We start from the raw sequence: 22,206 nt of genomic DNA, 5'->3' as shown, positions 1-22,206 counted from the left end.
CAAACATTCCATGTTTACAACATACAAGGTTATCCAAACTGCACAGTCTCCCATTTGCTAATTCTGGTGTCTGTCAATCTTAAAACAACAATTTGTAATAAAGAACTTACTAGTTTTTCTTAATCATTAAAATCATCTCTCTATAAAGGTAAATTTAACACAATTATTTAGTAACTATTTGGTCTGTGGTTAATCCAAGTGCTGTTTCTTCTCCAAATTCAAATATTTTGACATTTTTGCTGCTCATTACAATTACAAGGCAAGAAACATAAAAGGTCAAGCAATCTTCTGACTATATTTTATTTAAGAATATCAACTTGTCCATTTTATGCTAGATAGGTTTGTATTCTCTTACTGACCTTGCCTACAAACAGGTTTCAACTTTTTAAATACCAAAATACAGACGTATCTGCTCATCACACATTCCCGATACCGTGAGGTTTACTCTTATGTGAACTTAAACCTTCTGTATCACTGTCAATGAATGTTTAATTTTATGAACGAGTTTCCTTTCAGTCAAACATGTTCTCTTCTAAACCTCATGGAAAAGATTCAAGTCACAAAAACAAAAAACAGAGCAAAACAAAACCCAACATCCTTTACTTCATTTATCTCTGACAAATCCCTCTTTTCAAAGTTGACAACCAAAACCAAAGAACTTTAAAACTATATAGAGTAATACATAATTTACCACTCTCATTTTACAGATGAGAAATTTGGGTCCTACATAGGTGAAACCAGAATAGATTAGTTGTTCAGTAGTGAGGCAACAGGGAATATACAGGATGAGACTGGGAGCATCATAGAAGTACACAGATTTCTGGCAGCAAATATATAGGTTAAAATCCTGCCTACCTCTACCTCTTCTTAACTCTATGACTCAACTGGTTCTTCCCAGTTTATGGTGAGGGTTAAAGAAGACGTAACACAGAACACAATCAGAGTTCAAATATAGGTCTACTGCCTACCTTTCCATTATAATTAGCACATGCTCTATTTATCTGTTTGCTTATCTTTGAATGTAAATTGTACTGCACACAGCCTGCATGCAAGAAGCTCTGAGAAAACATCACTGACTGGGCTGATGCCTTCTATTGGTCATAGATTAACCCAATATGTTAGGAAGCAAATGCTTTGCTGGGATTAATAAGGTCATCACACCTGTGGCTTTTGTATTTTCATTTTTGTTTGAAGTGAAATGTCAGCCTGGATGTATTCATATGAAAGTGTTTCAAAGCCAAATAGAGAGCATTTTGGATTATTTCCTATTTAGTGTAATTCCTGCTTACAGAGCCCTTCCACTAGCACAAGTGTTGTCAGTCTCCCAGTATGAAATCTAATCAGACCTAGGAAACAGGAACTCCTCTTGTATCTGAGACATTTGGAAACATCACTTCTTCCCTCTCTATTGCTAAGTCTTAGGCCCAAGGAAAGGTGGGGGAAGGACCAATACAGGGTTTGCTCACTGGACTCATTTCAATGGCTATAATATATAATAAAGCCCAGAATAAACTCCTTCTCTCCTCCCTACTACACACTACAGCCAACCTCCCAAAGCCCTCACTAGGAGAGAAAAAAGTATCTTTTCGCTGCCCAAGAAGTCCATACAGGCTCTGTGGTCCCAGTCATTAGAGGGCCCGAGCCCAGTGCCACTACCTACAGCACCCAGAGACAGGGCTCGGGAGGAGGGTGGGAGTCACTCTCAGCCCTGTCCAGACAGTGAGATGCAAAACAAGCTGCACCTAAAAGAAAAGTCCTTAGAAAGTTCCTAGCCAAGGAGTCTAAGAAGGAGAATGTGCGTGGTGGCCAGGTGAAGAAAAGAGACGTGTGAGAATGAGGTGTAGGGGAACGATGTGTGGGTGTCCGGGATTGAGGGACAGGAACAAACCTCAAAAGATGCAGAAGGGAATCTGCATTTTGGTAGAGCCTGTCCAATAAGAAAACAGCTTTTTCATCACATACCAAAATATTTATCAAGATGAAAACTGACATTTACAAATAAGAAAAAATACTTAAGGGAATATGTATGCTGTATTATTGTATCTATATATCTATATAGATATATATCAAACAATTTGAATAAATAGAAAACAGTCATTTTCAAAGCATCTCTTGGGAAAGATAAACAAATACATCAACCAGGAGACAAAAATCTATACAAAAAAGTGTCATCTTTAGAAAAACAGCTTTTTTATACCAAAAACTGTGCATCTTTTCTTTATAATATCATAATTTAGTAAAAAGAAAAAAGTCTAAGATGACAGTGTAAATGGAAATAAAATGCAGCAATACACACTAAAATTTTAAGTTTAGGCATTAAATCATTTTTAAAATAAAGCAGCAGGGGAGGGTACAGCTCAGTGGTAGAGTGCATGCCTACCATGCACGAGGTCCTGGGTTCAATCCCCAGTGCCTCCATTTTAAAAGTAAATAAATAAACCTAAATACCTCCCCTCAAAACAAACAAAACATTAAAAAAATTAAAAATCAAACAATAAAGCTGAATCAATGTCTATTTTGTACTTTTCCCATTATATTCATCTCAATTATTGAAAATTTAGCTGTTACAGTTTCCAAAGAGGGAATAAGGTTCTAAGGACTATGTCTGTTCTTACATCATACTGGTAAGTGACAGGCCATTCTGCCAGCCATGACACTGATAAAGAGTTAATTCTGAAAGTATAATATTCAAGATTATTAGAGTAGTTGAAAAGCTGATCACATGAAAGAAAATTTAATTTCAACCTCTTACCACTAACTACAGAGTCGGGAAAACTTGATTCAAGAGAGGCTATTCAAAAGATAATTCAAGTAATTTATCTGGATATTGACGGGAACCTATTAATAAAGAAAATAGGGCACTTGAAAAGGTCACCATCTTTCAATTTATCTTTGTATTTCAGGGACAAATTTACAACCTACTGCTTTAAGGATTCAGATCTTAGAGAACAAAACTAAAATACATGCACTACATCTACAAAGAACATAAAAATCAAATATGACTTTAGCTAAATCCTCATGTTTATGTACCCTGCTAAAGATACATCCATTCCAGCTTTCTGATTGTTCCTCAAAGTAGTCTATATTTTGCTATTTTCTAAATATTTCTCAATTTTTAATAGTTATGTCATATAAAGAAGAATCTCCACCTTTTTTGTTAACACTGGTATTTTCTATTTCCTTTTTAAATACTACAACAAAACTGAAAATTATCCGGAAGACATCTTGTAAAGTCTTTTATTAAATAACAACTATATACTAATACCATTCATTCCTTTGTAGAAAAGTAGGTTTCTTGACTTAGGAACACCTAGTGTGAATTAACCTGTAGGGAATCACTAATATAACTAATATAATATGATCCTAAACAGAGTAACAAGAAACATTTCTTTTTTAAAATTTTTATTTATCTAGGTTAATTGTTACACTTCAAATGCACAGTAGGTAAAAGATATAGAGAAAATGCAATCAAAATTTAAATCACAGTCATTTGATAACATTCTTCCCAAATCTTAAAGTTATAATGTGAATAAGACTTCATTACCAAAGAATACACTTCCTTGCAGACTATTATTCCTGCATTTTTCAGGACATCTTCTAGTTTACACTGTGGTAATTTATGATAATATGAAAAGATCCACTCAGTACTAGTATACTAACAGTTTGGTTTCAATCCCCACTAACTTTCCTAAACTTCAGAGGAATTAAAAACAGAAATCAACAAAAAAAAATGAAAAGTATGGAAACTCAGAAGTTATTCATACTGTTTACAATTAATGCACTAATACAACTGTTCTAGATAAATTAAAAAGACAAGTTTCTTATCTGTACAATGATTGAGGGCATAAATGCCATTTTTGGAGAAGATTTTGAGAATTATTCTTTAAGAACAATTTTCATAGAACAAACTTAGTAATAAACTAATAAATTTTCTGCTTAATAAATTTGCTGAAATTGTTCTGATGCTGTATTTGCTGACAAGTGGCATTCCACAAAATCTTTTTCATTGTGCCTTCACTGTACCATTTAAATAATACAAACAGAAGAGAGGATAGCAATACAAGCTAAACAAAATAAAATAGGTAATTATTTTAAAAAATCAAGTAAAATAATTTGCCTATAATTTGTTATTCTAAACAAATGATGTAGCATGAAGCCCATTACCATCGTTCCTATAAATTTCATATAACTGTACTATTAGGCAAATTCAGCTACGTATTAAAAATGAAAATTATCAGTAATATCAATTTGGGTACTTTGCTCAACAAAAGAAATCACTATAACCTTATTAACAGCAGATTTAAGACATTTTAAATGATTTCATTTCTAATATTGATTTGCATACAAATTTTAATAAATCTTACGTAAATTGAGCTATACCTAGCTATACCTAGTAAGGAATGACAAAGAAAATGAAGCAAAATAAACTAGCTCTTGCATATTCTTTTACTCAATCTACTATTAAACAAACGAGAGGTCCCAAACCTTTACTTGGTAATTTAAAAAATAACTTTTTTTCTCTTTAATTTAATCACCCTAACTAGTATGTGGGCAACCTTTTTTTCCTGCACACATTCAGGAAGCAATGAGTGGATATATTAATTACCTGAATCCATTAAAATCCCTGTAGACTATTGCATAGTTATCTATCTCCAGCAACCTGTCAACTATAGCACTAATAAAAATACAGAATTAATTGTTTCCGAATTCTGAAAGTGGGTGCACATACATGCACACCCCTTGACACTAGGCTCATTCCTCTGACATGGTAACAAATAATAGGCTTTTCTCTTGGAGTCCCAAAATGACAGATCCTTTGTTTTATTTCTAAATTAAAATAAAACAAAACACTTCATGCAAAATATTAAATCTTAAGATTTTAACTTTACTGTGTTGCATACTAAATTAAAATTTTAACTGAGCTCTTATTACACTCAATTTTAATAATGCACAAAAAGTATGCATCAATGTAACTGAAAACAATTATTATCTAATAAGAGGCTCAAATAACCAGATAATTCTAATCTGCTGGTTAAATTCTCTTAAAATGATTAGGAATCTAATGTCCTAAAATGCTGAACTAGTACAAACCAGGCAGAAAACAGTCTATAGACAGATTATCAGAAAACACATTTACCATTAGTGCCCCTCTTAAATACCAGCAACTAAATTCCACATATACACATTAGGGAGATGACACAATCCAGATAGGGGACTATACTCTTATGAAAGGTATTTCAATCAATTCTAGATTAATGTTACAGATTGAAAGAAGTTTCTGTCCAGCATTAGTCCTTTATATACTACAAAAAAGTTCAAACAGGCCATACTCCTTAGCTTTCTTTAAATTCTAGGGAAATTAAGGGACGATCACTAGGCACTTCCAAAACAGTACCTACATAAAAGTGCCTACATAAGCCAAAAGTGATTCCCATTTCTTAGCATTAGTATGTATAAGTACTATAATTTTAGGAACACAGATTTTGCCTCAGTGAGAGTTCACTAGTCCACAACAGCAGTCATGTTAAGGAAAAAAAAGTATTAAAACTACTCCAAATACTTGATACTTCTTTAAATGTCCATAATACAAAAACAAGTTTTTCTGAAAGAGGAATTTTTAAACTGTGCAATCTGGAAAACGTGTACTCATTTTAAAGCACAACTCATATTTAAAAAAACCTTGTTCTTCAAAACAACACTCCTTAAGACAGCAACACATTTTCAAGGCACTGTGAGAAACTAAAAATCAGGATAAAATTTGTATATATGTGTCTCCTACAAAATTATTCTTAAGGTTAAACTCTCCAAACCACAAAACGTCAAATTTTACTTTTGAATAAATTTTAGTATCTTGGCATATACTCTGTGAATTAAATCAATATATTCTAGTGTTCCTTTTCTATCAAAACCTCTTTCCACATCTTTATCCAAAATTATGTAGAAGAGGCTTCCCAAAATTATGCTTAACTCCTTCTCAAATATTCAAAATGTTACCTTGAATATCAGTTATTAAAACCTGTGTTTGGTAATTCCATCCAAGTGACATTTTTCTCTTAAAGGTAAAAGAAATCTGTAGACCTCCTACTCAATTACCTAATAACAAGAATTAGAATACATCTAGTCAATACTACTTGTCTATAATTTGTCTATATGTTAATCTTAAAAGACTAATTTATGTTTTCCATTTTAAAATAAAAAGCATTTGACTACATGCTTAATATATGAAATATTAAATCATGAGACAAAAAATAAACCTGTTACACTGCTTGAAGGCAGTCTACACATGCAGAAAAAAGTAGTCATGTAACGTGCTGAAATTAAATTATTTTCTTATATATAAAAGTCCATGTCTAGTAAAATCTGTGAAGACAGAACAAAGTTCCCTGAAAACATCTCAAATTCAAGTAAAAATTACAGATTAGTTAAAAACCTGTCAGTCACCCAAAACCAATATGCTCTTCCCAACTGACATAAAACTTAATTAAAAAAAAAATTAGCTGAAGTAATTTACAAGGGCATTTCAGAGAAAAATCCATCAGTTATAACAAACTATATATTTTATGGTGAAAATTTATACTAACGTTATGTAAAAGATTAGCATATGTTAAGAAATTTATTCCAAGTTGGTGTTCAAACCTTACTCTCACATGTCAAATATTAAGTTCAGGAAATCTGGTAGTCTTTATACAATAAAGAAACTTCTGGTCTTTTTCATCAATTCATAACATATATTCTTAAGTGAGAACTGAGTATATTAACAAGCCTTTCCCAAAGTTAACTCCCAATTCTCATACATCAAGTTCTAAAAAGAAAAAAAACAAATATAGTTATTTTTCAGTTCAAAACTAGAAAAGCAAAATATGTTGGCTCAGTTGATTACAGTTACTGTACATAGTGTAAATATCTGAGTATAGAACTAAACAGAAAGAGTGGTGACTCTAAGTTTTTCTAAGTTACTGGTAAATTACTAAAATAAAATAAAGGTCTTTATTGTTTATACAGTTGACCCTTGAACAACATAAGGGCTGGGGCTCCCCCCGACCCACCCTGCACAGGCAAAAACCCACACAGTTTGACGTTCTGTGGTTCCGCATCCACAGATTCAACTAAGCTCAGATCATTTAACCCTATAGTACATACTTAGCAAAGAAAAAAATCTGCTTATAAGTAGACCCATGCAGTTCAAACCCCTGTTGTTCTAGAGTCAACAATACATGAAACTCCAAAAAAACTACCTACCTTACTTCTTACAAAGAATTAGATCTTTTCCAAAGTTGCAACCTCATTAGATATTAAAATTAACTTTTTTCATATTGAGAAGTTATTAAGTAATAAATTTGAAGGGGAAAGACTACTAAAATTTTACTGTAAGTAAATCCAGTTAAAAGCACAATTTACACAAAGTTAGCAAAGTTATATATTGCTATTAAAATTCACCTTAATTTAGTTGTTTCTCAAATTATTTCCACCAACCCAGAAAAGATAAAATACCTGTATTTTCCAATCCTAGGCCACACATACAAGCATCTATCATGTTGCAAAACTTTCAATGCTGTGCTGTTTTTCCCCCTTTGGTATGCTCCACGGGCCCTTTAACATGCCAAAGGGCCATTTATTTTCAGTCCAAGGACTGAAAACAAAATTAAACCGGTAGTACAGTAGCTAATACACTCAGTCCCTAGTAATTTAAAAACCCATTCAATACATACCCTTAATAGAGTGAGCGATTCATCTGTTATCTTCTAGAGGTACCCTTTACATGAGCGTACCAGAATATTTCAGTGGATGATGTCTGCCAGGTTATTGGCTTAGGCACTGAGCTTTAAGTTAAAGCTCAAGATAAAAATTCATCTATGTAGCAATGAAAAATACTATTTTTCTCATGCATGAGATCAAACTCTGGTCTAATCTGCTTTCCCTACAGTATCTTGCATAGTGTGTACACAGTATATATTTGCTCAAAAAGTAATTCATTCTTTCTGTATACAAATGCCATTTAGTATTAGAATTCATTAAAGACTAGCAACAACAAATTAGTTCATTAAATATCACATGAAAGAGTGCTACAAAAATGTTCATGCAATACATTCACTCAAGACCTCCAGAGTGGGATTAATTACGTGGTTCTTCCCACTGGTTTTAGAAGGGAGGCAACAGTGTTTGTAGAGAATAAATGCTGAGACTCCCATGGAATTAACTACTTACCTATCTGGATTCACTAAGATTCCCTATTTTATATCTTACTTATATTTTTGGCATGAAAAAAGCATAAAGTTAAGGACCACTCTTATTATCATATATAGCTCCATATTCCAAACATACGTAACAAAACTCAAGCTAAAATTTATCAAGTTCTGCTGTTTTAAATACCTAATTTTTTTATAAAGAGACAATTTTTTTAAACATCATCAAAAGAAACAAGGGGCAAAAAGCATATTCTTTCTTACACAATCCAAAAAGCGAGAGTTAACACAACTTTGTGATAAGTTCAAAGGCTGTTCTGTAACATTCCCAACTTCAGCAAAATTAAGTGGAAGACTGTAATGAATCTTTTGAGAATTCTAATGCACTGTCAACATGCTGACAAGTCATGTAAGAACCAAAGGGCTGCTGTGGCCCTTCCTGGGAATCAGGCATCTGCATGTGAGCACCTGATTGGGTGACGGGGAAATTCTTTGGCCAACTAGGTGCAATTTAAGTTCCCTGGGTTCCAGTGGCTGCTTGTTCTCTTCGCCAATGTCAAGGCGAATTAGCTTTTCCATCCACAGACGGAACTTCTCCTCTGTCTGCCTCTGCATCATGGCCTCTTCTAGGACACTGCCTATGCAGTTCCCTATCACACACAGCACCCCTGTCAGGTAATCCTGGAATTTCCCTGGGCGTTCCTTCAGATCCCCCGGCACAACGGAAGTCAACTTTAAAGACACTGAGGTCATTTTTGATAAAACATTATTAATTCAGAAAATTGTATTTTTATTAAGACATGCTTACTCAGGAAAATGGTATAAGCATTATTAAGAACAGTCATATAAGATACACCATTGATAAGGACCACTTAAATTCACCAACCAAACAAAAGTAAGAAATTCTGAGAAAAATAACATGACACTACCATTTTTCATAGCTTCACTATATCTGCCTGGGATTATGTATTCTGTTACTGTACAACTAACTATTAAGTGCTTTTCAACCTTTGCTGAACATAACCTGGAATGGTTTAAAAACCTAGGTAGGCTCCCAGGCATTGGAGGTTTGTTTTGGTTTAAGCTCTCCAGGTGATTTTAATGTACAGCCTTGACTGAAAACCACAGTTGTCTCGAGTATTTTCAGTTTGACTTAAAAATTCTAAAAGTTGTTTTGACAGTTGACTCATATGAAATCAGTATACGGTAATCCTCAGCTAATTGATTTTTATCAAACACTCTTGTTGTAAGTTAAAAAAAAAAATTCCTTGTGGAAAATTGCACAAAGGATATGCACAATCCGTGTAAAACTCTGGGTCAGTTTTTTATAAACCCTGGTCTGTGCAAAGGTACTAAAAGGTATGCCTCAAAAAAAAGTTTTGTGGTTAAGTTTTGGATATGCTACAAACTATGTCCTTCCCCTCTGGGGAACACATAAATGGCTCTGAGTTGTCCTGCAGTAAAGAAACCTGTTTCCACATGACCCAGCACTTTCCAAATGTGTTAACAGTGTAAGCTATTAATATCAAGTCCAACAGTGGTTTCATAGGATTCCAGTTTAGGACACGCTCCTCCATATTCACTGTTTTATCCTTGAACTAGGCCAAATCAGCCTTGGTTTGGGTCCCATATACTCTGGGTTTCTAATAAAATTATACTGAATTCTTAATTTCTTCGAGGAGCTATTAAAAACGTTACCTCCTCAGAGCACCCTTGGCTACACCATCTAAAACAGCTTTTCTACCCCATTCCTAGTCAATCTTTACCTAATCTCTTATATTCTGCTTTATTATTATTCATAGTGTATATTCCTACCTGAGAGCATATGAAGAATTCATTTATTATCTGTCTCCTCCAAAAAGATTAAGTTCCATGAAGGCAAGGATTTTTCATTCACTGTTGCATTTCCTATGCTGCGTAGTAGGTGCTCAAATACTTGCTGAATGAATGACTGACTGATGAAATCAATCAATCTTGGTTTTATGCCAACACCTACACAAGAAGTCTTATAAAGAACTGCCCTACAAAATGCTCTATCATACAGTTTACTTTATCTCACAGTGGCTTTTTATGACTATGCAAAAATTTTTTTCCAGGTCTCAGTATCAAGAAAAGCGATATTTCTCCTAGACAATGAGAACTGTTTATGTCATGCCATCTCTTTTCAATGCCTAAAAGGCTATGGAACAATTATTTAGCCCAATTCTACCTAGCAAACAAAAATCTCACGAAGTTTATGGTTACCAACATTCCCTCTGTTTTATTCCTCTTCCCTTGACTACTCCATTCAATCCCCTTTCTTCACATTTAATAAGTAAACTTCCTCAAGAAGGACATACCTTTCCCCAAAGTATAATGTATTTAGCTTATGGGAAGACTAAATGGAATGTAAAGAATATTAAAACTTTCTTTAAAAAGTTTATCCCCATTATAAGTGGTGGATAAACTTAAGTGACTAGGACAGAAGATCAGATGGCTACTTTGATGTTTCAGACTATTAGGTTTATTTGTTTTTAGAGGAAGTACTGGGCATTGAACCCAGGACCTCCTGCATTGCTAAGCACACGCTCCACCATTTGAGCCATGCCCTCCCCTAAGCAAGACATTTCGAAGTCTTAAAAAGAGAACCCAATTATACAATTGTCAAAACCAAAAAAAAGTGTACAACACCAAAAGTGAACCCTAATGTAAACATAGACTCTGAGCGATGATGATGTGCCAATCTAGGTTCACTGATTTTAACAAATGTACCATTTGGGGGGGAGGCGGGGGGTGGATAGTGGAAGAGGCTGTGTATATGTTGGGAAAGGAGTAAATGGGAAATCGTTCTGTACCATCTGCTCAATTTTACTGTGAACCTAAAACTGTTCTAAAAAAATATATTAAAAAAAAACAGGGAGCATATTCTCACCTTAAACAAACATATGTCCTTTTATTAACTAAGATATAACCTACTTTGAGAAAGACATATCAAAAGCAAAACTTATGCTTTTGCATATACAAAGTTTTTATAGGCACTCACTTTTGGAAATGTTAGGGAAAGCAGGCTGAAAATCATACCTTGGTGCTTTAACACTAGAGATGCCAAAGGATCTCCCACCAGTAAGATTTCAAAGCTCCTAAATTCATAGTGACATTATCCAGACATTGTAGCATAGAGAAAATCACTTTTAAACAATGCATGCTTTTAAAATAATCACTTAAATGAAGTAAATTTTTTAAAGTTATGTTTATTAATTAATAAAGAACTGTGCTATGGATTTTATAACTAATTTTTTAAAAACTGGAATCCACTGTTCAGAACTTGATACCCATTTGCCAGTAACTGAAGCAGACCACCAGTTTCACAATGATTTTTAGCTATGGGAGACTTAATATATCACTGCTTCACAGAGTAGTCTCAGCCTGGCTGCTCACTGTCATCATGGGGGAGCTTTAAAAATGCTGATGCCTTTATGCTACGTGAAATAAGTCAGAGAAAGACAAATCACTCATGATCTCACTTATATATGGAATCTAAAAAAAACTGAAACTCATAGAAACATAAGAGTAGTTTGGTAGGTGTGGGTGGGGGGTGTGGCGAGGATGAGCAAAGGTGATCAGTGGGGACAAACCTCTCCAGTTATGAGTGAGTTCTGGTGACGTAATACAGTATGGCAACAACAGTTAACAATACTGTACTGCATACTCGAAAGCTGCTGAGAATGGATCTTAAAACTTCTCAACATACAAATTGTAACTATGTGGAAGTGACAGATGTGTTAACTAACCCTACTGTGCTAATCATTTCATAACATATATACTTATTAAATCAACATGCTGTACACCTTCAAGAATGGGGTCTGGGCCTCATAAGTTTTAAATGCTCGCCAAGTGATTCCACCACGTAGCCAGACTGAAAACTACATAGGTATTACCTGCTTTGTTTGCCATTTACTAAGCTGCAAACAGTTTTCACTGTTTTCAGGCAGCTTTCACCTGATTACTCCATCTCAGTGCATTGTTATCAATGTATTTAGTGAGTCTCCTAAGTAGCTACCAAAATACAATCAGATTACAGAGGCGTAAATTGGAGACGTGAGGCTTTCAGCCACTTTATATTCAACAGAGGTCATGGGGTTCCTGATGTGGGTTTGGGGTCTTATCTTCTACCATGAGTCCCCACTGCTTAAATTAATATTAAAAATTTTCCAAGTAATTCAATCCCCAAAAGGTTAACAACCATCACAAATCAATAAGAAAAACAAATGTAGTGAGAGGAAAAAGTGCAAAGAATATGAATAGACAGTTTACTGGAAGAATACAAATGGTCAAATATGATTTTTCAACTTCACTAGTGATCAGAGAAATGTAAGTCAACACTAAGATACAATTCTTCCATCATCAGCAATATTTTAACAAACACTCAATACAAAGAATAAAATGAGATGAATACTCAAGCTCCTGGGTGGTATAAACTTAATAAAGCCTTCCAAAGTAGTTTGGCAGTAAGTGTCAAGAACCTTGTTCACACTCTTTCCCATAAAAGTAAAAACTAACAACAGCCCAAAGGACCAACATTAGGGAAGTTATTTTATAGTTAGCTAAATTATTCAAAAGCCATATATGATTTTAAGGGAGAATACTGTGTTTTGGTTAAATGCTCAAAATGCAATGTTAGAGGGAAAGAAAGAAGTCTACATAGTATAATAAATTTCACTATGTATTATGGAAGGCAACATACTTAAATGGTAACAAAAGCAGAATTGTGGGTGATTCTAATCTTCTACTCCACATTTTTCTATTTCCAAAATTTTCTACAGAGGATTTACTACTTAAATTTCTTTTTTCATTTCCAAGTAAGAGGTAACTGATTAAGCATAAGCCTCTACCTTAGAAAAACAACGAGGTAAAATGAAGCTTATCCTGATGAACTTCACTGCATAAATGTGCATGATGAGTGCTGAGTGCTGAGATCCTGGTTTCAGCTGGGGCTGAGCGGCTCTGGCCTGACCACATGGACTGAGAATGCAGACGACCTTACACAGCTAACCCTCAAAAGCTTCCCCAACATTCTCCAAAACAGACCAATTACATTTTCTAAATGCAAACCAGCAAGACAACTGACTCTTACCTACCAAGATGGACACTATTTTGGAACCTAAGTCTGAGTGGGCATTTACATGGTGGACTAATAAACCACACAAAAGCAGGCCATCACAGCCAAGACAAGATGAAGCTATCCAAAGTTTATTCTATGCTAACTATTTATGAAAAACAACAGTTACTGGAAAAACTTCTCCCCACTGCCCATGTACATTGATGCATGTAAGTAGGTCTGTTCAGAGAATTAATTTTTTGAATTGAATGAAGTCTGATGTCCATTACTCATATTCTCTAAAAATCAAAACTTATCTGCAGATCTAGTCTCAACTTAAATTTTCCAGAGACACAGAGCCCCCAACCCCAAGGAAATAATGCTCTATTAATAAAGCCACAAAGAGTGATTAATGTACAAAAAGATTATCTATGAAGATAAATGAGACATTTGATAAAAGCCTTGAATACTCAAGACAACCACATAGTACTTTCACATTGATATCTACTGCAAAATACTCTATTTTTGCTCATCTCTAAGTCACCCAAATGAAAGAACTGCCAGAATTATATGATATACCTCTAGATACTTAAAACAGCAATATATTTTCAAAAACTTCAAGGAGAGAATAATCTAGTGTGGATACTAAGCTGCCTGTCAGTTAAGTGTTAACTAAAAAAACCAACCAACCCTTCAAAAAACAAAACAAAAAAAACTTCATAAACATCTATTGTCCAGATATCCAACTCAATTACTGAGAAGCATTATGCACTGTTAAGTCTGCAGCATTAATTATTCTCACTCTTTAAAAGAAAATGCATTAACTGTTAAATTATTTGCCATAAGAGAACATTTAGCATAATTTCTTCAATGTTTAAGCTGTTGCCAAACAAAAGCTTATAAATAAAGCATTTCTGAATTACTAAATTAGTTGTTGTACCTTGAGTAAAGTGTAACAAGAATCGCTGTAAAAAGTTGGTTTCCACTTGGCAAAAAGTTGTATTCAAATTTCAAATTCCAAGAGGTTCTCTGTTAGGCACATCCAGTTTAAGTTCACTTAAATGTCCAACGTTGTTACACTCATGTTCCAAGTCAACTCATAATTTATCCTGTCTTTACAACTTACACAACTTCTCAACAACTGCCTGGCTGTAAGATGGAGTATATCCCCCTGCCCCCAAGTCATAACGTGACCAAACTGAGGTATCCATAATTATGACACTACAAACGCACAATGTCAAAACTTTTCATGGTAACAATATGGACAGTTGAAATGAATCTCCTAATATTTAAACATAGGCTGTTCCATCTTTGCCACATTGCGTGATTCCAGGAGAGACCATTCATACCTGCTTACGTGAACAGCACCTCCTGAAACTGTGCCATGCACAGCCCAGGCAGTCAGTGTGGTGGCCCTGCACCTTGCCTACCATTTGATTCTCCACAATTACCTTAGAAAACTCTACATGTTTTCTAAAGCCATAATCTTACTAAATGAAGAAACTAAAGATTAAGATAATTTACTTCGGTGTTTTGGTTACTATACAATTTAGAATAGACAAGAAACAAACCATGGGTGTTTCAGAAGTTTTAGACATTCGTCAAGGTAGCCAATTAGCAAACAGGTTTTGGAAAATACAAACAAGGCACACCTAACCTACGTGAGCCAAGCAGGGAGAACGCCTATGAAGACATTTCTCACGCCATCTCTGCAATGGGGTCTATCTCCAAAGAGAATTTTTGTTCACCCACCTTCTCCCTTTCATAAGAAGGCAAAGTTTTGAGCAATTACACAAAAATCTGATTAGCGAGTAGAATTAAGCACTGTACCAAGAAATCTATCATGATCTTGATTAATAGATTAGAACAGGACGTAAGAATGCATAAATAATTTTACAAGTATTAATAAAGCTTTCTTAAAAATACTAAATGTAAAACTGAGATATACCTAGAATCTGCCTTAGAACAACCCTAAAATCTGCTTCTTTCATGCAGTCAACTGACGAGCATCAATTAAATCACCTGTCTGGTAATTTTAACACAAGAAACTACCAAAGGAATTCAACAGATATTAAAACAGGAAGCATTTTTAACTGTTAAAAACTCATATTTAATAAGCTATGTGGATGAGACTTATAAGTTGAACAGCTATAAAATCATTCTTGTTACTGAGTTTCTGTAAGTTTGGTTAGCTATAGGTTTAATTAGCCAAAATGACTTTTTGCAAAATATTCTTTGTATATCAGCAATATGCTGTCTTTGTGTGTAGAAACAGAAACCTTTCAGAAAACTGGAGGAAAAAATAGGAAAGAAACATAAAATTTTGAAAACCCAAACTTTCCCCTCTTTAATGTAGCAACGAACAATGCTGTCAGGATCTGTTAAATGCCGTGTAGTTTACAGACTGTTCTTAACCGTAAGAGTCTCCTCAGTGAGAATTCACCCAGTTAAGATTCATTCCTAACTGTCAGAGTCTCAATAAGAATTCACCCATTCAGACCTCACCTTTTTTCCACTATGAAATTTCAAGACTGCCTTCACAGGACTCAGTACCAGATGTGATAATAAGAAGAAAGCAGATATGTCAGACATATAATAATCACAGACCCTGATGCCAATAAAAGCAGGAACAAGCACATTTCTATCGAACTTTTTAAACTTGGGAGAAGTTAAGGGGGAAATTTTCCAAAAGACATTCCTTTCAATGCGAGTGACAACTAAGAATAGAAAAATGTGCCACAAGGTTAACTAGCTAATCATGCACTGAACTGGGGGAAACACAGAAAACTACTGTTTTTAGGAGGAAGAGTTATTAGAAACCTTTAACGAGAAATAGAACATGTTATTTCAGACACCATTAGCTCGAGTGCAGTGGCTACATAATAAAGCAAGGTGCCTATTCCTGAGGAAAATGTATTTAGTAATAATGCTGAATAGTGAGCATTAAATCTAAGCAGTACTAAAAAGGCAATGATGGGAGTTTAGGTAATGTGTTACAGAGAAAGAGACTTGTGAGAAATTCCATTACTTAAAAATAATCCTGTCTCTGTCATTAACCATTTTATTTATTTGTTTGTTTGTTTGTTTGCTGTATGCTAAAGTGCACTGGAAACCTCAGAACAGGTTTGTTTTTTTTTTTAAACTGGTCGTGTCTTGTTAATACACTGCAGTCTTCAAATTTACACAGAGCTGCAGGTCTCCTGGATTTTTTTCAAGTGTCACTCATCTAACTGGGCCTGACAGCTGAGAAATGCCATCAGGTGCTCTACAGTCAGTTTAAAAAACATCCTCTACCTGGTATCTCTGCAGTGATTGTCTTGCTGCTCCCTGAAACCTCTTCATCATCATCTGACGAGCTCGTGCTTGAGTCACAAGTCAGGTCACTATCACTGGTACTACTGTCCTGCAACAGGTTATATTTCTTCCTCGCAGCAGCCTCCCGTTTCTGCCTCAGTAGCCTGATTCTTTCCTTGTGCTTTTGGCTCCGATGACCTTTGACCTTAGCGACTCGGCCATTCTGTTTATCACTGGATTGCCGGTTTTTCTTGGCAGCCATGGTGGATGTTTCACTTTCTGATCGGGACCTGCGAGACTTGCGCCCAACTGTGGCACCAGACACTCCAGAACGGTCTCCTTCTACCGCCGTTTCCGCCTGAGAGGGTTCATTCTCCTCTGCAGAAGACAGTGTATCTGAATCGGCCAGGTGACCACTAGAGGAAGGGGAAAGCATGCAGTGATTAGAGGAGTCACTCTCATAAACTCGGCCGGCTGTCGGCTTGTCGCTCTCCGTGGATGCCAACTGAGACTCCGAGGAGTCCCGTCTCAGCTCCATCAACAAGCAGGGCATTGAAGACAGAACTGCAGAATCCACCACACCGTCCTTCTGAGCTTGAGATTCCAGTTCTACAGACCCGTCTTCCTCCTTAGCTGTCTCTGGTTCAGATGTTTTTGGTGGGACTTCAGACTCAATGAGTTCTTCAACTTTTCCCACTGCCTCCTCCATCTTCATTTCAGACTTTCGAGTTAAATCATGGAGCAGAGTCTAGGAAACTATGTGAAAGATGCAACAGGAAAGCAACCTGTACAAAAACACACAAAATCAACAAACAGAAATGGCAGATTATTTAATCAATACAACATGCCTACCTTTCTAAGTGCGTAGCAAAAGTTACTATCATACAGGCCTTTAAAATACATGTATCTATTATCTGCTTGAACAGAAGTCAAAAATTCAAAGAACTTAGTATGATTAAAATCCTGGCATACATAGCTACTAAAAATGGCACAGTATTAACCAGTTACTGAACTTGCAAGGTCAGCAAACAACCAAACAAGGATTTTCAACTTCTAAACTTTATTTAGTGTTCAAGAAAGGGATCCTCAAAACTCTGATATAATTAATATGTATGTTTTAACATTAATATAAATGAAAAAGAATGCCTCAAAGAAATTTGCCTAGAACAATTTAACTGGAAGGATTACTTTTACATTGAAATTCTCAAAGAAAGGAGGTGGGAGGGCGGGAGGAGTTACAGTGAAGTGACATCAAATGTACACTTAAGTTAAAGGAAAAAAAATCAATTACGTGCATTTGGAAAGTAAGCAACAAAAAGTTAATTGTACGCATCAACCTGTTTGCCATTCCTCTCAATAGAGGTTGCTCTAGAGGGACATTAAGACGAAAACCTTAATCTGCTGTTTTCTCAAGTCCTTCCTAGTTCCCATGAACTTCTCATCATGCTGAATATAAGTCTAGTGTTTCAACATGTTTTACTTTATAAACAATAGCCAGTAAATGCAGATCAACTACTTTGTGAACCCAGAAAACCTCGTACACTCTATCCTATGAATGACTTAGCTTGAAAGAAAACATCCTGCACACATTCTCCACCTCTTAGGCTGACTTTAGAACCTGACATCCTTCCCCCACTGTGTGTGCTACAGCTCCACTTAATCCTAGAGAAACAGGACATAATCTTTAACCACAAGAGTTGTGACTTATACACTGCAAATTTCATTAACTGGTGGTTTTTAAGAGGATGCTAAGAATGTGCAAGGCAAGTAAATATCTCATCCCAAACAACTGATGTTAAAGAAGGCAATTATCATACTGTCCCACAGGTCACAGGCAGACAGAAACATTAAGCTAGACAGTATGCTCGTCAGGTACAAGACATGCCTGTCACTTCATTCCATCGAGTTACTTGATAGTTCAATACGTGGTAGACAGCAACTAGAAGATATCTGAAAAAAGCCTTTTATTGATCTAATATGATCAGGCTACTTCTTGCTTACTACAGACATAAATGGTTTATATACCTGTTTTTTGTTTTTCAGGTCTCAGCTGATAAAACAGGCATTCTGATGAAGTTTCCTTAACACATTCATGAAAATCAGAACATTCATGACCACCAGGTACATTTATAAATTTAAAACAATCCCATTTGTACCCTATTTCATAAGCATATTTGCATCATTACTGATTTTTGACCTAAATGAAAATAAGCATAAATGTCATTCCTAAACCATTCCAAAAGGAATGTAAAACCACTGAAAGCCAACAGAGGGAGTAAAAGTTAAACCAACAAACTGCCAGTATCATAAATGAAGCATGCTGGCAATACAAACAGGAAATAAAGTATCTGTAGATATGCAATACCTCCAGGTATGAGGAATAAAATGAGATTTGCTAACGGAATAAAAATGAGATTCTTTTGTAAAGAACAAAGTTATATATCCTGGAATAAAAATTTTTCTTAAAGCTGAAATATCTAAGAAATATACTCAAATGAAATTAATGTCAGCCATGCTTGAAACACAAGCATCAGAAGTCTCTAATTGTTAAAAGCAGAAGTCACCGGACCTTTTTAAAGTACATAAAATCAGGTTGAAAAGTAAATTTGTTAAAATGATCCTTAAAACTCTTGTTTCTTCAAGTAAATAAACTGTGTGGGCAGCACAAAAGAATCGAGACTTTTTCCTTGTAAGAAAACATAACAATTATCTCTGTCTTTCAATACGACACATCAATCAAACGATTATCTTTCATAAAGTATTAAGATTTACAATGACTTCTGCTGCCTAAAAAAGCAACCAGTATTGAGGTCAAAACCACTTAAATATGCCCAAGTCAAATACAAACATTGGCATCAACCATAAACAGGACACCGGTTAGCACATCATGGTGTGTCCATACAACGTGGGCATAAGGAATGAAAACGTTCTTATAGTACAACAAGGAGCAATTTCCAATGTTACAGGAACAAAAAGGGTACACTGTACCATTTGTGTAAATAAAGAACAGGACCATATCCCAGTTTGTAGATGCACAGAAATCTCTGGGAGTATACTTAAGAAAATGGTAACACCAGCTGCCTTGGCAAGCAGAGTGAATAAGGAAACAGGAGTCAAATACTTTTTACTGTACGTAATTTTGTAGCTCTTGAATCTTGTATTCCATACAAGTATTACGTATTTTAAAAAAATACACTCCAATATAAAAGTCCACTGACAAGTCTTCTGAAGAAAAAGGGGGTTGTGCTTTAGAAAAAAAGGGAGTGGTGCTCATGACACCAACTACTATTTAGGTCAAATTTAATCAGTGAATTCTATTAGAATTTTCCCCCACAGTGGAATTTTGTTATAATTCATAAAACATAAGACAAAAAGTCACAGAAAGTGAAAATACAAGCTCTGACAGAACTCTCTGCAATGGAATAAAAATGAAGTGCCAAAAACACAAGGGGAAAGATGTCATATGTACAGATTAATCTTCCCAAACAATCAGATTTACTGCATGTATTGTTTTTGGTCAGGGAAAAAGGTGGGATCTTCCAGGTAGAGGTAGTCAAAAGTAGTTGGCAATAGAAAATGATAAAATTATCAAATGGGAGTTGTATCTTTGAGATAAAAGGGTCTCGACCCTCTGGTTTAATGTTCACAGTGAATTTACATTCAAGTACAAAACATACAACAGGAAGCATTTATCCCATCAGAAGAGCATTTCCCCCAATTCTCCCTGTTCTTCCCACCAATCTAAAAGCAATCCCCTTCTGTGTATACATATGTACATTACAGCTCATCCCCTCTCATCGCCCTAGAACCTTACATTACTGGTTATTCCTTGGCACTCATCAACTTCTCACACTCAACCAGACCATCCATTCATTAATTCATTCATGCATTCATTTAAAAAAAAAAATCCTTCTTCTACCTACCACTTTTATCTCACATCTTCTCGTCCAGGTACCACTCTCTTCTTTCATAGCCAACCTTATTAAGAGAGTAGTCTAAACTCCCTTCCTCTATTCCTTACCTCTCACACTCCCTCTCCAACCAAATTCCATCTGACATCTGCTTCTATCAAACCACTATAACTGTTCTTACCAGGGTCATAAAGACCCCCACATCTCTGAATCCAACAGACAAGAGTTTGGCCCTTATCTTAATGTCCAAAGCAGCATTCTATGCATAACCATCCCCTCTCCTCCTTAAACTGTCTTTCTTTGGCTTCCAGGTTTCCCTGTTCTGCCTATACTTTTTCAGCCTACTTAGTAAGCTTAACTTCCTCTATCAAACCTCAGGAGTTAGTCCTAGGGCATTTGTCCTTTTCCCACCCACAAAAGTGACCTACTCTACACCCAGTTCCTACTACCATGCCTATACTCATAATTTTGTTCTCCATCTTAGACCTTCTCTGAGCTCTATAGTAGTCCACCCCAATATCCACTTGACATCACTTAGATTTCACAAAGGCACCACAATCTCTTCATTTCCAAAACCAAATTAGTCATCTCTGAACTATCCAACTCTGCTTCTTCTCTAGCTTTCCCTAGCTCAATAAACAATACTACCATTATTTCAGCTGCTCATGTCAAAAACCTGAGAGTTACCCTTAACAATACCTTCTCCTTTATTCACTGCATCCCATCATCCACTAGCTCCTATCAAGCCTATGTCCTTAGACTATCCTGTCAACCTGTCCACTATCTCCTGTCAACCACTCTAAACACAACCTCCATCACTTATTTTTCAGTGGAATAACTGACAATCAACCTCTGTCTCTCTGTACTTAGTCTTGTTCCTACCCTCCAACCTGTTCTCCATTAACAGGAGGCACAATAATATTTTTACAAGGCAAATATAACAAGTTTATATGAGAATTATTTTTTTAGATTTCACATAGCATTTTCAAAATGTCCTATAAGGATAGGGGTAGGGGTGGGGATGACCAAGAGAAGAGTAGTTAAAGGCAGCTTGAGCTTCTTCTGATGTTTTTCTCTCCCCTTTAAAGAGGATTATATGCAATAATTTTCAGAGCCAGGCTGTTGATTCTGGACAATGAAAATGCAGCCCTGTTTTATTAGCCCTGTACTAACTAAGAAACTAAGACAACAGAAGACAAGGACATGTAGATGAGCTAAACCATGGAAAGGAAGCAGTATGCTGCCCCCCTCTGAGGAGACAAGTAAGTGTATAAGGCTGAATGAAGCTACTGTGAAAATCTGGAGGGAGTCTGTGTCATACCAGACCTCCCTCTTGATCAGCAAAGCCTAATACAAGGTGAAAAAGAAGGCAGGTTTGGGGTTTTGTGAAATATGGAGACGGGCTTAACACATGCTATAGAAAATCTGACAGAGAATAAAGCTACTAAGTACAATCATTTACACAGTGTGAAAAAGAATTCACAATACTCAATTTTCAAACTATGTAGAAACCATCAACACAAATTTAAGGTGGTTACTCTTTCCTCCTAAAAATCTCAGTTCATATCTCCAGTTTCATCTTAGGCCACTCACACCCTAATTCTCTACATTCTACAAAGAACGTGACATAAATAAAATATTGTTTCCTTGAGGTAACCTGGAGCACCTTACAGACTAATAAGATCCCTGTTATATACATATTACACACCTATTTTCCTTCAAGACACTCTGCATAACTGTC

At 35.5% G+C, this 22,206-nt stretch overlaps 1 protein-coding gene and 1 non-coding gene across 4 annotated transcripts in view; one reads left to right on the top strand and one right to left on the bottom strand.

The window, feature by feature from the left end:
* The window catches only part of ARK2N (arkadia (RNF111) N-terminal like PKA signaling regulator 2N), a 66,734-nt gene that overhangs the window by 25,785 nt on the left and 18,743 nt on the right, over window positions 1–22,206 (bottom strand). For all 3 annotated transcript variants that reach the window (XM_064480317.1, XM_064480318.1, XM_064480316.1), the window contains exon 2: window positions 16,555–17,339. In XM_064480317.1, coding sequence (XP_064336387.1) covers window positions 16,555–17,269 — 715 coding nt within the window. In that variant the 5' untranslated portion in view covers window positions 17,270–17,339. The remainder of the gene's footprint in view (window positions 1–16,554; window positions 17,340–22,206) is intronic.
* TRNAG-ACC (transfer RNA glycine (anticodon ACC)) lies at window positions 2,346–2,418 on the top strand. Its single transcript has one exon. It is a non-coding gene; the product is annotated as a tRNA-Gly (tRNA).

This window comes from Camelus dromedarius, chromosome 28, assembly GCF_036321535.1.
Source record: "Camelus dromedarius isolate mCamDro1 chromosome 28, mCamDro1.pat, whole genome shotgun sequence".
Lineage (NCBI taxonomy): Eukaryota > Metazoa > Chordata > Mammalia > Artiodactyla > Camelidae > Camelus > Camelus dromedarius.
This window is presented reverse-complemented; position numbering and strand designations above follow the sequence as displayed.